Source organism: Pyxicephalus adspersus, chromosome 5 (genome assembly GCF_032062135.1).
Source record: "Pyxicephalus adspersus chromosome 5, UCB_Pads_2.0, whole genome shotgun sequence".
Classification (NCBI taxonomy): Eukaryota; Metazoa; Chordata; class Amphibia; order Anura; family Pyxicephalidae; genus Pyxicephalus; species Pyxicephalus adspersus.
In genome coordinates, this window is record NC_092862.1 from 125,977,734 (window position 1) to 125,993,712 (window position 15,979).

At 38.2% G+C, this 15,979-nt stretch overlaps 1 protein-coding gene across 1 annotated transcript in view; it reads left to right on the top strand.

Moving 5' to 3' along the window:
• Positions 1–15,973, top strand: part of CCNY (cyclin Y) — an 82,733-nt gene extending 66,760 nt beyond the window's left edge. Inside the window, exons 4-10 of the mRNA XM_072412638.1 lie at positions 881–981; positions 2,191–2,226; positions 7,547–7,604; positions 9,139–9,258; positions 10,692–10,858; positions 13,992–14,154; positions 15,200–15,973. Coding sequence (XP_072268739.1) covers positions 881–981; positions 2,191–2,226; positions 7,547–7,604; positions 9,139–9,258; positions 10,692–10,858; positions 13,992–14,154; positions 15,200–15,316 — 762 coding nt within the window. The 3' untranslated portion in view covers positions 15,317–15,973. The remainder of the gene's footprint in view (positions 1–880; positions 982–2,190; positions 2,227–7,546; positions 7,605–9,138; positions 9,259–10,691; positions 10,859–13,991; positions 14,155–15,199) is intronic.
• The last annotated feature ends 6 nt before the right edge of the window (positions 15,974–15,979 follow it).

Here is a 15,979-nt window from a genome sequence, read left to right on the forward strand (position 1 = left end):
CCATCCTCATGCATTTAACCCAACTCTTGGCCCAGACCCCTGCACCCCTAGAATTGAGGGAAGCAAAATATTTGCTGTTTTGTACTACTTTAGACCAAATGCAGGACACTGTGATGCTGCCTTCTTGCAGTTTAGCCTAAGATGTCCTGCACTTGGTTGAGTGGCACTAGGCATCATATACCATGGGAGACTGAGGACATTTTAGGGATCAGCAGTGTCTCCGCAAAGCTTGCAAAGTCTTTCAGGCAAAAGCCCTGATGCTGGAGACATTGAACTACGTTAAGTGTGAAAACAAATGATGTGGGAACTTTACTGCATCATAAAATAAATTAATATGACATACATCACGCTTGTAGATTGATGGCAGATTTTACTGCAGTCCTCTTTTAAGGCTTCAGAAGCAATATTGTCATTGTCCTTTTAGAAAATATCTGCAATCAAAAAAATTGAGCAATAATTTTCAAAAATGATTAACACAGATTCACACACTTTAATGCACGCTGTTTACGTCATTACACAATTAAAAAAGAAAAACTTTAAAAATACTTTTGTACTCAAAAACTTTTGTACTCAAAACTGCTGGAAAATACATTTCAACATCTTGCAAATGCTTTGAAAAAGCAATTAAAAATGCCCCTATTCAAGTCAATGGAAACAGTTGAGTGTCAGACCACCCTATGATGCAGGAAAACTGCCCATCTGAATTTAGAATGCCTGCCCTAGTATGCACTAGGTCCCAGAGCTGCGACAGAAAGGGAATCTGGTTTGATGGAGGAAAAGATACTACATTGTCACATATAATTCTGAAGAATAAAGGACATTTGTAGATCTGATGTAATGTTTGTTTTCTTTAACTTGATGGTTTGTCATTTTTCCCTAGCATCCTCCTGGGCAGTTGAGAAGAAAGTACAGCTCTTGTTCCACCATTTACCTTGATGACAGCACAGTCAGCCAACCTAACCTCAAGTATACCATTAAATGGTAAGTGTTTGTTACAGTTATCTTTATGCTGTTTTTACACTGTATAGGATATACGCCTCTTTTGCACCATCATTGACTATTTATAGTTCCTAGAAGCATTCATTTCTTTTTGTTTCACACATGTGGTTTCCTGCGGAAACAAATGTGCATCTAGTAGCTAATTTAAAGTTAACCTGTGCTTTACACATTTAGTGCAGTATAAGAGATTCACCATAATGCCTTCCCCACTTTATGTACCCCTGCTGCTCTATATAGTCACCAGCAGAGAGGAGAGAAAGCCCTGAGTGGACTTCAGATCTTGCACATGCAGCTCAATGTACATTATAGGAAAGACTGCAAACAGGCAGGTACATTTGTTTTATTGCAGGAGAGACATAAACTGTCCCTTTTGCATTAAGGTACCTGGCTGCACTAATTTTTTTTAATTATTAGGTTTAGTTTAACATTATTCAACACAAATGTTGATCTCCGAAAAGTAGGGAAGCAAGTGCCACCTTTAACAATGAAAAGAAAATTTGCCTTCTGCTCTTTTTTGGGTGACAGTAGCAACGGAGACTGGAAATGAGGTTGTATTAACCCTTCAGAGACATTTACAGCTAAACAAAAGCTACCAGAGATTCAGCTAGATTCCAATTTAACCCTATTACAGATGTGAATTCTTTCACTCGTTTGCAGTTGTTAGTGATGGAGGAATTAGCATTGTGGCTCAGTTTTGCTTTATTATCTAAATTCTGAAACATGATTACAATTGGTTGCTACGAGAAGCACAGCTAATGGGCAGCAATACTTTCATGTAGTAACTCATTATGCTAATGCTGACCTGTTCTAGAACCTGTAAATGAATGAAAATGTGTCTATGACATATGGCGGCTTGAGTACAAATGTGCTGTAGGGCTCTCTCTTTCCTAATCACTCTGGCACATAAAAGTATCTGACTTTCCTATTTCAGAAAGTCATAAAAAAATTGCATTGGAGCCAGTTATATTGGCTGTATATGACAGATTAATAATGACCACATCTCTGTGGGCTGCATCACTGCTGTAGATATGTGGGAAAACAGGCCCTACCCTCCAGAAAAACAATATTTTTAATAGAAAACTGTTAATTACTACATGGTTGTGAATCTGCATTTATCATGTAATTTCAACACCTTGTTCTGTTTATAATGTACAAATGAAGAAAGGTAAAGTGTCCATTTTTGTTTTACAGTGTAGCCCTTGCAATATATTACCACATAAAAAACAGGTACGTTATAATGCACATTATATCCAAATTTACATTTTACAAAAATATATCTGCACAATAGTGTTCACTTGCTAGGTTATATTTAAATGTTTCTTCTCTTGTTTTCACTTTGTTTTATGCTTATGTCCTCCTCCAACATTCCCAAAATGACTAATTTCCATGAGTTATTTGCAGTGGTTTCAATAGGTGACACACACTTCTTTAGTAAAGTCATATATCTAAGTGTTCAAAATTAGTTTGAAGCTAAACCTGACCTTCTGCTCAGTCTTGCACAGTTGTATAGGCTCTTCTGTCCTAAACTTTCTTATTCTGATTCAATGCACAAGATGTGCAATAGAAACTACTTCAAGTTAGACTGAGGCTTATCATCCTGATCACTTTCCTCCCATTCTAATTGTCCCTGGCCCACCACTTTTATCCGTTAGATTTTAATGCATTCAGTGATGGAGCATCAGCATCACATTTAGGCATTACCAATCACTCAATTTAATTTGGCAGGCAGACTCCTCCTGGCAGAAATATCTATTAAAGGGTTACAAACTTTCTGCAAAATATCTGAACTGTATGTTAAGTTTTTAAACTGACTTCTGTTTTAACTATGCTCAGATGTATTAACAACCACAGGCTGACAGAAAATTCTCTAAAAGAACTGTCAAGTTTAATTTGGGTAAAAATTCCTCATGAAGTGGGTATTGGCTTGGCAGCCAGACAGGAAATGTTTTATACAATTTATACTGACATTGGGGAATTCCACACTAATGTAAGATCTGATTACTGGGCTCCTGCAATAAATACTGTTTAGTGCAGCACAAAGTTATCTGCTTACATCGGTGTCTGTTTCTAGTATATTAAAAAAAAAAAAAACTAAAATCTGATTGGCAGTTTTTACAAGGCAAAAATTATTTCCTTTCACTTAAAGGGTCAGTCTTTTATTTTTAGGTAGAACCTAGTGGACTGAGATGTCTGCTAGCACCTTATAATTACTTAGACACTCCAGCAGTGGGATATCACTATAGTTCATAACTGTGTTGGGTATTCCCATCCACTGTGTTGTTCGGCTACTTATGTTGGAATTCTTCATATTATAATCACTAGTAATGACTGCAGCTGGTGTGCAGGAAGTCAGCATATGTAATAAATTTAAGTTTTTGGTATTTTCTGGAAAGTTAAAGTATTAATTGGTCAGATCTAAGTACCAAAATCTGAAGTATTACATTGACTGGTATGGCCATTTAATTCATGACCCTTGTGGTTTGTACATTCTTGCCAATTTAACCTAACTGCATGTATTTAAGGTGTGAGGGAAACTGGAGTTCGCAGAGGAAACCTACGCAAGCACAGGGAAAACATGAATCTCCTTGCTGTCAACATTATTATAAGGTTAAAAACATATAGCAATGGAAATTACATTGAACTCAAAGGGGAGTCTAGATCAGTGGTGGCCAACCAGTGGTCCGCAAGAAAATTTTAGCGGTCCACAAAAAAATTTGAAAATTATTTGCAATTTTAATGTTTTATTAATAATAAAACAAAAATAATATTCTAATAAATTCTTATATTCTGAATGACAATTTTCACCTATGTTGCGCTAAATTCATGAATTGTACTAGAGACGGAAGAACAAGGGAGGCGCAGCGTGACGTCAGTGTTGTATTAACTTGTATGAGCCAACCATTGCCGAGCTGTATGCTTCTCTATTGTTTCCACCATTACAACAGTCACCCTGTTCTGCGAATACAGATTCTCATCTGATTGTTTTACTTGATTTGTTTATTTCTCAGATGCTCTTTTAGGTAAGTATGACCTTAATTGTGTGTTTTCTTTACCTGTTATATTTAATGTCATCAAAAAGTTTGACTTTGGTAACCAAAATCATTTTTGTTTGGTCTTAGATTCGAATGAAATAAACCCATAATGAATGAGAAAAAGCAAACTAATATTTTGCATTTATTTATTAATACCAAAAATAATGCAACTAATGATAATAGTAACAATAGTAATACTTCACTTAGCCGTGAGCTGATCAATAAATCACAGCCTCCACAGTCCTCTTCAGGCACCAATAGGAAGATCATTATTTTACAAATGTATTTGTCTTTTTAAAAAAATTCATATTATTAGTCCGGGGGATTTAAAATTATGAATTTAGTGGTCCGTGAGGTCGAAAAGGTTGGCGACCGCTGGTCTAGAATGCTTACAGAATGCATATGACGTGGAATGAACATGCACAGTCTGCTTATCCAGTCATTGGTGTTAGGCTATGTTCACGCCTATGCTGCACAAGAGCCTTGCACTGTCTGCTGCAGTGGGGTCAGGCAGCACATTCCTAATGCAATGGTACAAGTAGTGCCATGACTTGCAATGCACTACGGGTCAGCTAGAGAGGTCTGTTGGAGTGGCAATAAGAATGATTAGCACTGCAGCACATTTATTAGAAGCACTTTTCTCTGCTAGTCCTGCCAAAAAAAATTTTCCACAGGTCTGTTGCATTCACCTATTAGCCAAGCTGATCCTGGTGTGATGGTGTTTGAGTATCTACCTATCTGCCTGTTTATTGTCAGCCCTATGGTGCTTGTAGACATTAGATGATGTTTTTTAGATTCAGCTTAGGTAGTGCATGACGTACAGGAGGTTAGAAATTGTTGTATGATCGCTATTGTTTCCTTGGTTGTGGAACTAACAGTGCAATGGTGATCTTGGTGACTCGATCATTCATGATTTGGAGAGGGGATCCAGGCAAAGTGACCTAGATAATCTTATCATGTGTGCATCTGCAGCAAGATTTAGGCAAAATCAATAACAGACTTCATTGATATGTAAAATATATTTTGGTTTGCTGATTCCATGCTCTCACATTTAATAACTTAATTACTTGATTGCCATCTGTAAAACCAGATACAACACTGATACGCTTCAGCATATAATGCATTTTAATAAATGCAAATAAAGTCATTTGCATCACATCTTTTAAATTTATTCTGACATGAGCCGATGCTTTTCATTCAGAATTTACTTTCAGCTGTCTCATTCTGATGGATGGTCCAGCTTTGTCTTTATTTTTAATGATTTGAAAACCAGAATGACCACAGTGTTGGCTGAATTTCTGGAATTCTGGTAAACAGTTTTCAGAAAACATTTCCAGACTAGTTACATAGAAGAGCTCATTCAACCACAAGCTGCCCATGCAGCTGTTGTCCTGGGCTTCATAACATCAGAATGATTCCTTTTTATCTGGGAATTCCCCGCTGTGTTCTCGTTGCACCATCTGCTGTTCACTGCCAGAACAGAACAATCTTTTTGTTGTAAATTTGAAAAAGTTATAGTACATAAGTAGGGGGAGTTCAGAGAAATGAAGTCAAGATACTGTCTTCAAATATAGAAGGAACTTTATAACTCTATTTTAGTATTTAGCAAAAAGCGCTTTAAAGTAAATTTTGTTGGCCATGCAGGGCAAACCAACTTCTTTTGTTTTCTGTTGGGGATAGCAGTGAACATTAAAATACATTAATATATGCTTGTTTGTTTGCTCTGCATGATTTGCTTTTAAAAACAATGGGTAGGATATTTACTTATGACCCATTTATACTTACTAACCCAACCATGAAATACCTGATTCTTCCATCTATGGCACTACATATGGTGCAGTTCTCAAATCTCACAGCCAATGACCCCGTGTAAACATTACACATAAGGACAGGGCCACCATCAGAAATTTCTTGACCCATACTAGCTTAACTTCCTTGGCCCCCTTCCTCCTTTCTAAAAGTTCCAGCATTGCAAATGTCAAGTTAAGGGTATCGAGCCAGGAAAAAATGAAGGCCAACCCTCCATTAGCTCCTCGCTCCATTTTTAGCTAAACTCTCCTGCCTTTGCACCATATTCTTTTCTCCACCCTCCTCCCTTGTTTCTCCCATTTTCACACTTTTTGCACTCTTTTTGTCTCTTTTCTCTCCCCCATTTTTCCTTGTGGCTCCCTCAACTTCCCCTTTCTTTTCCTGTCTTTTCTCTTCTCTGTTCCTCTTCTCCCAAATCTCTATCCACTCTTTTCCTTATACCTTTCCATCTTTTTTCGACTATAGATTTTTTTCTCAACACCCTTCTTTTGCACTGTTATTCTCCTCACCACCTTTCTTTTCCCATGCCTCTTTCTTCTCCGCCCTCTCATGTATCTTTCATCTTTATTTTCTCTCCCCTTTGTTCACTTTGGCTTCCTCAACTCCAACAACACCTTTCTTTCCCTGTGTTTTTCTCATTTCTGCTCCTCTGTTGTCTCCACCCTTTTACCCCTGTGTCTTTCCTCTATCAAAGTGGTCCCCAATCTTTTGGAGCTCGTGGACCACTATTTGCACAGACTCCAGACCGCGCATGTGCGGGGAGCCGTGTGTCACACAAAGGGGAAGAAACTTCCCCCCCAGAGTGACGTCATGATGCCAGAAACTGCCCCCTCTCCCATCATAGGTCTGAGCCTGTCCTGTGGGAGAACCTTTCTCGGGGAGACATGGTTTGCAGCTCTGGCCGGTGTGCCCCCACCAAACAGGGTCCTTCTCTTGACCCCGCTGATGGGTGAACCGGCCAGGGCCGTGGCCCACCTGTCAGACGGCTACTAGTGGGCTGCAGACCGGGGGTTGGGGACCCCTGCTCTATCAGATCACATTTTAAAGACTTAGGAGGATAGCAGAAAGAGGCTGTCCTCTCCTGGTTGCCACTACCTAAATCTACACTTTCCCCCTTTCCAGCACATGCAGGGTTTGAACTAGCAGCTGCCAGGAGAGGACAGCTTTTCAGGTAATGGCTGGGCCCCAAACAAAAGTTCTTTTGAGTACTTAAGTACCCTTTGCTTTGCAATCCCCCAATGGCAAACCTATGTTGGGGGGAAAACAATGTCACCCACCCTGTATAAAGTCACACTACACTGGCATGGTAAAGATAGTCATCAGAAAGTATTGAAAAACAATACCATTCATACTGCTCAGAAATATAGACAAATAACTGGTCTTACTCACTTCTGCAAATCCAATGGGGTGTCAAAGATTGATAATCCAAACTGTATGCAAGTGGCAGTCACACTCACTGCCAAAAGTTCAGTAATAAATAGCCCTATCGTTTTATGTTGTAATGCTTTTTCCATCCCAATATAAATTGGCTGGAGGGTCCACCTTTTCCACAGCAATCAAACAATAGTTTTGAATATTTCCTTTCAGTTAGACTATTGGCAGATTATACTGTATGTTTTTTGTCTTTGAGTGCGACCTAAAACAAAACCTGCCTTTTTAATCTGTTCACTATTGAAGAATTTACCATGTCTTTATTTTGATTCCAGAGATGGAGATGACCGGTTGCTGTTAGATATTTTTGATGAGAAACTGCATCCTCTTTCTGTAAGTATTTAGGTTCTTCCTTTTCTATACTGTGGTCAGCAAGTTGTAGATGGATTATCAGAAGTCTGGTTGAATGCAATCACCATGACTGTCCTCATCTATTGTAATTGCCAAATCTTATTTACGGTAATTTGCTAATAGGAGGAGGGAGCAGAGTCACACAAATAAGCTCACTAGCCTGTTGCTTCTTCTTTTACTTTTGAAACACAGGTTAGGGAAGGGTCGAGATCTGGAAGGTCTCGTCTCTACTTGTTTTAAACACTAAGGGTGAATGATTAGGACTTTAGTTATACAGATGGTATTGACTTTAGTGGCCTATAGATGATGTAAAACATGAGTTAGTTAGTTGATAGTTAAGGTAAAATGTGGTTTGTTTTTTTTTGAATAAGTGTTAAAAGCATTATATAGGGTAATATTCATCTTTTTTTTTTTCTTTGGCGAGAGACTCACTTTTCACTATCATTTTTCTCCCCTTTATTAAGAGAGGTCACATTATTCACAATAAAGTTTGTTGTTTTTTTTTGAAAACTGGTATGGTTTAAATAAATGGTAACATTTTTGGGTGATTGTAGTAACACAACAAAATACACGACACTTACGGTAAGGTTTTTTTTTTTTTTTTTCACTGGTAACTGCACATTTGTTTTCCTAGCGCTAACCCCAAGTGTGACTCGGCATAGAAAAATGTTGCTGAAAGCAGTAACCCGAGTCACACTCGGAGTAGGTAAACCTATGGGAAGTAATACCGGTAGTAAATACAGCCTTACTTGATCCACCGACGTCCTGCGTCGTCCATCGCCGCGATCTTCCTCCGGCGTCTTCTCCACTCGATGAGTCACCTGGGAGTTCCCGGTGACGTCAGAGCGTGTGTACGTTGCTGGCGGGGCAGGGCAGGAAATACAAGAAACATTTGTATTGCTTTCAATACAAAATAACTGTATTGAATGCAATACATTGGATTTATATGTGTAAAAGCAGTACGTTGTATTTCATGAACATTTATTTTACAGTATAATATTATAGCATGAGTATAATATATATATTTTTTTTAATTAAAAAATATATTTTTTTTAATTTATTATTTTTACATGATTTTGTGTTTCAAACTTTATTATACTCATAGTATTATATTATACTGAAAAATGTTTTTCATGAAAAACAATGTACCGCTTTTAGACATATAAAACGGGACAGAAATGAACAGCTAGGGAGGTTAAACCACCTGAATATTTTTAATTTTTATAATAAAACTTTTATTGCTAGATAAGCCATAGAAAATTAGGTGTCCTAAAATTTATTTTGATTTATTATTGATGGGAAGAATATATTGTGTTATGGGGCATACCAGAAAAGGTGGATTTGCAGTGGATATAATTGCCATGCTGTATCGCTGTTTCTCTTTGTATTATATTTAGGAAAGGTATGACTTGATATATATTTTGTTTTTGTTTTGTTCTTTTTATGAAAACTGAAAATTTAATAAAGATATTCAAAACTGAAATTTGTAATGTGCAATTATGGAATTTATTTGTAGAAATCAGAAGTCCCATCTGATTATGAAAAGCATGACCCAGAACAGAAACACATATACCGCTTTGTTCGAACGCTTTTCAGTGCTGCCCAGCTGACCGCTGAATGTGCCATAGTAACCCTGGTAAGTGTATGGGGAAAATATGCAGGAATTTGTACATCTGATAAAATACCTACAAATATATTCTAAAATATTTTTTATACATCTAAGCCTAAACTGTATGGTCAATATTGATTACATTTTTTGTCATGTGACCCCCACTTTTGGTGCTATGGCTAAACCATGGCTGAATATGGCAGTCCATAATTCTGAGGTTATTATTTAGAAAGGTGGCAGCGGGTAGAATGGGAATGTGTTGATGACAAAACTGATTGTTTTTTTTACTCCCTATATGAGTTGATGTGAGGCTTGAACATTTCTGTGATTGTTTGGACTGCAATGTTGGCTCCATACATTCCTGTTTCAATCTCCATTGTAGCTGTCACTGCCTACCTGCACCATGATCATCTCATAGAGTTACTCATGCAATAACTGAAATTGATGCTGGCTTTATTGTGAAGATGATATGTTCCAGAAAAGCCACAGGAAATTAAATTATGTATCATGATTCTATCTGATCATAATATTGCATTTAATTAATGGTTATCTCATTTATTACTTTGCCATGGGGAGAAAGCAATACAGATGGATTAAATAAGTCCACATCAAACTGGCCTGCCATCTGCAAGTTCCACAAAACCAAATGTGAATAAACTATATTTTCTTTTAAAATATACAAACAACATAAATAGCTTGGGTGTTTTTCTAAAAAGTAGATCAATTCCGGATACATTTTTTTTTTTTTTTTTTGGTTCACTGACATTGGATAGTACTGTTATACCTAACGAGTGGCCCAGCTAAGGAATTTTTCGGCTAATGAAGATTTTGTTCCCCGCTGACTTTTTGCCTCGGCTAACGAAAATGGACTCTTTTAATGAATTTAATGAATGCATTTGTGGTTGTGCTATAGCAAACTGAAGCCGTGGTGACCTGTATTGAGCTGTATTTTAGTTTTGTTTCGGCTAACAAAGATTTCACTAACAAGTGTAATTCCACAGCAAATTAGCCAAGGTTTCACTGTATTTAAAACCAAGGCTGATTCTTTAGATGTTGGCAAATGCAAATAAAGATGTGGTGTGAACACTTGGCAGATATCAACCTGAAATGAGAAGTGCAGGTAGTGGCACGGCTACTAAGGTAAAGTTCCTGGTTAAATGTTTAGATTGTGTTCTCCTATTGCTGGCTATGTGATGGGATGTCACAGGACCAAGTAAAAATGTACCTGTGCCTGGACAGTTCTTGCATAGTACTACCATAGTTATTATCGAGGGGTAAATAGGGCAAACCCTAGACTCTTCTGGAGCAGGTGACTGTCCTGACCTTCAAAGGCCACCTTGTTCTGCAGAACTGAGTATACAGGTTAATAGTTATCTATCCTGGTAGATATTATTACAATTTTATATTTAGTATGAACACTTGGTTTATGTACAATATTTCAGTAATGTGTTCATTTTTAGGTTTATCTTGAAAGACTGTTAACCTACGCAGAAATAGACATTTGCCCAGCCAACTGGAAACGGATCGTACTGGGTGCAATACTTCTAGCCTCTAAGGTTTGGGATGACCAAGCTGTGTGGAATGTGGATTATTGTCAGATCCTGAAAGACATAACAGTGGAGGATATGTGAGTTCCTTTTCTTTCTCCAGGAGCACTTTTTCCTTCAATGCAGACCTGTAACCCGTATACAATGCAGCAGACTATGCTTTGGGCTGAGCCAACAAACGTTCTATTAGTGCATCAGGATTTTAGGATGTTACTGTAAAGTAGATTTTTTAAGTAGCCACATACTTAGTGAAAGAAAATATTGGATCCTCTAAAATGTTTATCCAAGTCACAAAATATGTAAATACAGTAAATGTGGGTAACTAGCTCAATTTATAGCCAAATTATACTGACATATTAACATCATAAAACTTTTTTGCCTTGTTTTATAATGTCACTTCTGGTACCTTCTTTCCATCTCACTCATCTGTTACTCTTCACTTTGTAGAGATTGGGAATGGGTTACTTTATGTCATTAAGCTATAATCCACTGATCAGGCAACCCATAAGTATCTCCTACACATGAAGTGATGATAATTATCTTGACTCAGTGTAACTTGTCAAGGGGTGACATATATAAGGCATTAGGTTTTTAAAGGTGAAAAAAAATGGAATAGGCAAATGCAAATTAATTTGACTATTTAGAGCATCTCCAAAATGACTGGTCTTGTTGAATGTTCTGGGTATGCAGTTATTAGTAGCTACAGTACCAAAAGAAAGAAATTTTAAGGAGGGGACAGCTCATGAACCAGCAACAGAGTAACGGGTGCCCAAAGCTCATTGATGCATAGGGGGGGGGGGGGGGGGGTTAGCCCATCTGGCCTAAACCCACTAGAGCTAGTGCAGCAGAAATTTCTACAACATTTAATACTAGCCCAGGAGAAAAGTGTTACACACACAATGCTTTAAACTAGAGATGAGCGAGAATTCTCATGAAAATTTCCTCGAAGTTCCGATGGGTTCGCTAAATTTCGGCATAATTTCCTGAATCCATCGGAAATTACTATAGGAGGATTATCACGGCTGCACTCCTAAATACAGCTGTGGGAATCCTCCAGTCAGTGAGGAGGATTGAGAGGAGGAGGATTCTCCTGGCTCTATTCATAATGCAGCTGCGATACTCCTCAGAGTCCCGAGTCATGCGGCTTGCATTTATGAATGAATGAAATCCGGATTTTTCCCATGCTTCATTCATTCATGAGCAGCCAGCGAGACTCACATTGTGTTTCTGGATAGATAAACTCTCTCCAGGAACACATAGTACAGGACTGCAACAGCAATCGGAGGAGCGGAGCTGCTCCGCTCCCCTGATTGCTCTTGCTGCCCTGTAGTATGTGTTCCTGGATAGAGTTTCTTTATCCAGGAACACAGGACTCCAGGGCTGCAAGAGCAATCAGGGAAGCGGAGCCGACAGCTTGGCCCCCCTGATTGGTCTTGCAGGTCCCAAAAATTCGGTCTCGCCAGCCGAATTTATAAAGGCCCTTCTCGCCTACATGGTAAGTGAGAATGGCCCAATTCCCTGCGAGACCGAATTTTAAAAGTGTGCTCGCTCATCCCTACTTTAAACCAGTCAATGTTTCTATACCGACCTCCAAGCTCCAAGGTGTCTTAGTTGGATTCTTGAGCACCATAACTGGACCATGAATCAGTGGTTGATGGTGGCCTGGTGTGTGTGCATTGTTTGCCTGAGAAAGACATGACAGCAGATGCTACAATATATTGAGCTGATCATACAGCATGAATGCTATCCAGGTTCTTCTAGTATTTTCATGCTTTGCCCACAAGTTTGCAGATCACTAAAATCTCTTGCCAACATTTTAATGTGGTTTAGTGCCAAAGGATATTGTAATGACACTGTAAGAAACCCAGGGCATGGTTGTTGAGTCTTATATACAAGCTTGGTTTCAGAACTAACTACCTAATGCAGCTTGCAGTATCTGATATGTAGACAGCTTGGTAAAAAAGTTTTAAAGGTAATCTGTGCTGTGCCCATGCAGTTTACTTCAATGCAGATCCTTCCTTGTCCTTCCTCTTTTGCTCCCAAACAGCAAATGGAAATGCTTTTCATAACACTGCTCCTAACCCCTTATTGTAGCAACACACAGCACCACAATCTGTGTTTCTTTACTATATTGGAGTGCCTTTAGGCTGGGTCTACATGGACGTTTTGTAAAAAGGCATGTAAACGCTCCTACTGCGTTTATAAGCGTTTTTATGCACTTATTTTAACTTTTTAAAACTTTAAAAAACGTCTATGCCGCGTTTATCCGCGTTTTACCGCATTTTACCGCAATTCTACAAGCGTTTTAGCGCTTGGTAGAAATGCAAATTGTAACATATACATCCCTGCATACATGTGATAATGTGATCATGCAACAGTACAGTGACAAATGTAACAGTATACACAGAATAGAGTGAAAAGAGTGCAAAGTGAAGCACAATTAAAGACAATGACTACACACAAGTGATAAGGAATGACATGATTTGCAGGTGTGAAAAGCACCAAAAGCAAACACAATGGCAGACAATCTTCACACGTGCCAGGCATAGGTGTTAATTTTTAACAGCATAGTACATGTAATTAATCATGCATGACACATGGAATAGTGACACAGGACACAGGCTATTGTTAAAACGTTTGTAAAAGCCTCCATTGAAATCAATTGAAGCTTTTTTATTGACAATTTCTAGCATGCATAAACGCAGGAAAACGCTCCCATTAAAATCAATGGACGCGTTTTCCCGCGAATTACCACGATTTACCAGCGTTTTGATTTTTTAAACGTTGCAAGCAATGTTTAAAATAAAGCTCAAAAACGTGCCTGAAGGAAACGTCCTGGTGTAGATTAGCCCATTGGAGTGCATGGGGACTTCAAACATGGGCTTTAAAAGCCTCAGGTTAAACGCAGGGGAAAAAGTCCGTGTAGACTAAGCCTTAAACATGTAAAGGCACTGTTATGTATTAACTGATGCATGGTATGGCACCGTGGATATATCATGCTTGTTTACTCATGTTACCAAAGCAAGGTGTGAAAATTTTAAACAAAACTGAATATTGAAAATAATAAATACATAATTGTGGTAAACTTTAGTTATTTTGTAGTTGAATTCCAGCATTAGATTTATGTTTTTGTACATTCAGATATAGATATTATTTATTTTGAGGGAAGGCTGCATTAACCTTGTATGGTATTTCATGTTTTTTTATAATCAGGAATGAGCTGGAGCGTCAATTCCTGGAGATGCTGCAATTCAATATCAATGTTCCGTCCAGTGTTTATGCCAAGTATTATTTTGATCTGCGATCACTAGCAGAGGGTAACAACCTGAGTTTTCCCCTTGAGCCCCTGAGCCGGGATCGTGCGTGTAAACTAGAGGTTTGTGCCTTTTCTTTAAGTTCTTAATAAAGTTGTTCTGATGTTTAGGTGAAGGTAAGTGTGATGTGGTTTGTACTTGCTTTGATAGAAAGTCTATCTTGGCTTATGATCCCTGATAGTGCCTAGCAGAAGTTAATCACAAGGTATAAGGAAACACCTGCACATCTTAAAGTGGCCCTCTCAGTAACCTCTCTGTATAAATAAATTCCTGACAATATACACCAATATTGTCATTTTAGAAAATAATATCCACCTTTATCAATAAAAAACCATGCACCAAGTTTTACCATTCCTGGAGGTTAATGATGGCACAAGTTTTAAATCTTATCTGTAAAATTCTTGCAAATACATAGCTAAATTTTTGTGTAATATTGGAAAGCAAATACAGGGGTTTCGCACTATGACACCTGTGTAGTGTAATGTGCGTCGGTGTGTGTGTATATCTTTTGTATATGCTTTTAAGGCTGTCCTTTATTGATGGCTCATATGTGGTCACACATTTTTTAGATTAGTTGGCACAGCCTCGAGTTTCTAGTGCCTTGTTCACCTCCGCACCCTTCCCTTTTTCTTACCTTTGCCTTTCATTTGGGGCTCCGGGTAAACTCCCTTAAGAAGAGGAACCATTAGGGTGTATCATGAGCATCATTAGGATTGGTGTGGTGTGGAATAAAGGGAAGCTAGGCCATATCCTCTGCCTCTTTTAGTGGAATTCAGGGGTGTCACCCCAAGGGGGAATAAATATTTCAGATTTTGAAGTTGTAAGCAATAGAATTTGTGTAAAGAGTTTAGGGGACATATAAGATCAGGTTGAGGGTATTACAATGCTTTCTTTGTAAATGTTACATGAATCTTTGTAGGTTTTGAAAAATGACTGTGCATTTTATGATGTCTGTAATAAAACAATTGTCAGGTATTCTTGATCATATGTTTTACTGTTAAAGTCCCAGTGCCTTTGTTATAGACCTTTTGTGCTTTGTAGTTTAGTTCTGCTGGCTACATGTAACAAGGGTATTGGGTTTTTCATGTTATTCCTTGTTATGTTTAGGCTCTTTCACGCCTGTGTGAGGATAAGTACAAGGACTTCCGAAAAATGGCCAAGAGACGTTCTGCAAGTGCTGATAACCTGACTGTCGTACGATGGTCTCCCGCCATTATATCCTAACAATGGCTCCACCTTGCAGACTACTCTCTCACATACTGTTTTGTGGATACCTTGTTGTCTTTGTCTCGGGAAATAGGACATCTTTTTCTATTCTGAAGCGATGGCAAGCCTCCCCTACAGTGCCTCCCTGTCACAAAGATGGGATACATCTGTCACTTTGTGCAAACAGTATAAAGCCATGTCATTTATTTCATAATCTTCTGAATGATTTGGATGGAGCAATGCACTCTCTATTCTGCTTTGATGACAACCTCATGAAGGAGAAAATGCAGAAACGAAAATGAAAGTCAATGGAAAAATAAATGCTGGACACAAATTGGGAAAACTTTAAAAGTTAGTTGTGTAATATATGTATATACAGGGTGGTCCTAACTAAGATATTGATATTCACAGGAATTTAGATGAATATCTCATCGAAGAATGTGGCCAAAAATGAGCCATTAGGAAACTTTAACAAGCATCACTACATGGTCAAAGCCTTGGAAATTGGGTATTTTATCTTTTTGTTTGAAGGGGTTCCAAGGCATAAGCATGTGCTTATATGCCCAACACTAAAGGGTATCTAAAAAAGTGTTTTCTCCGTTTTCTTTAAGGGAATCTGTCATCAAGTTAAGTCCATCTGACATTGATGGCTACTGACAAACTAAATGCTAATTCTAGGTC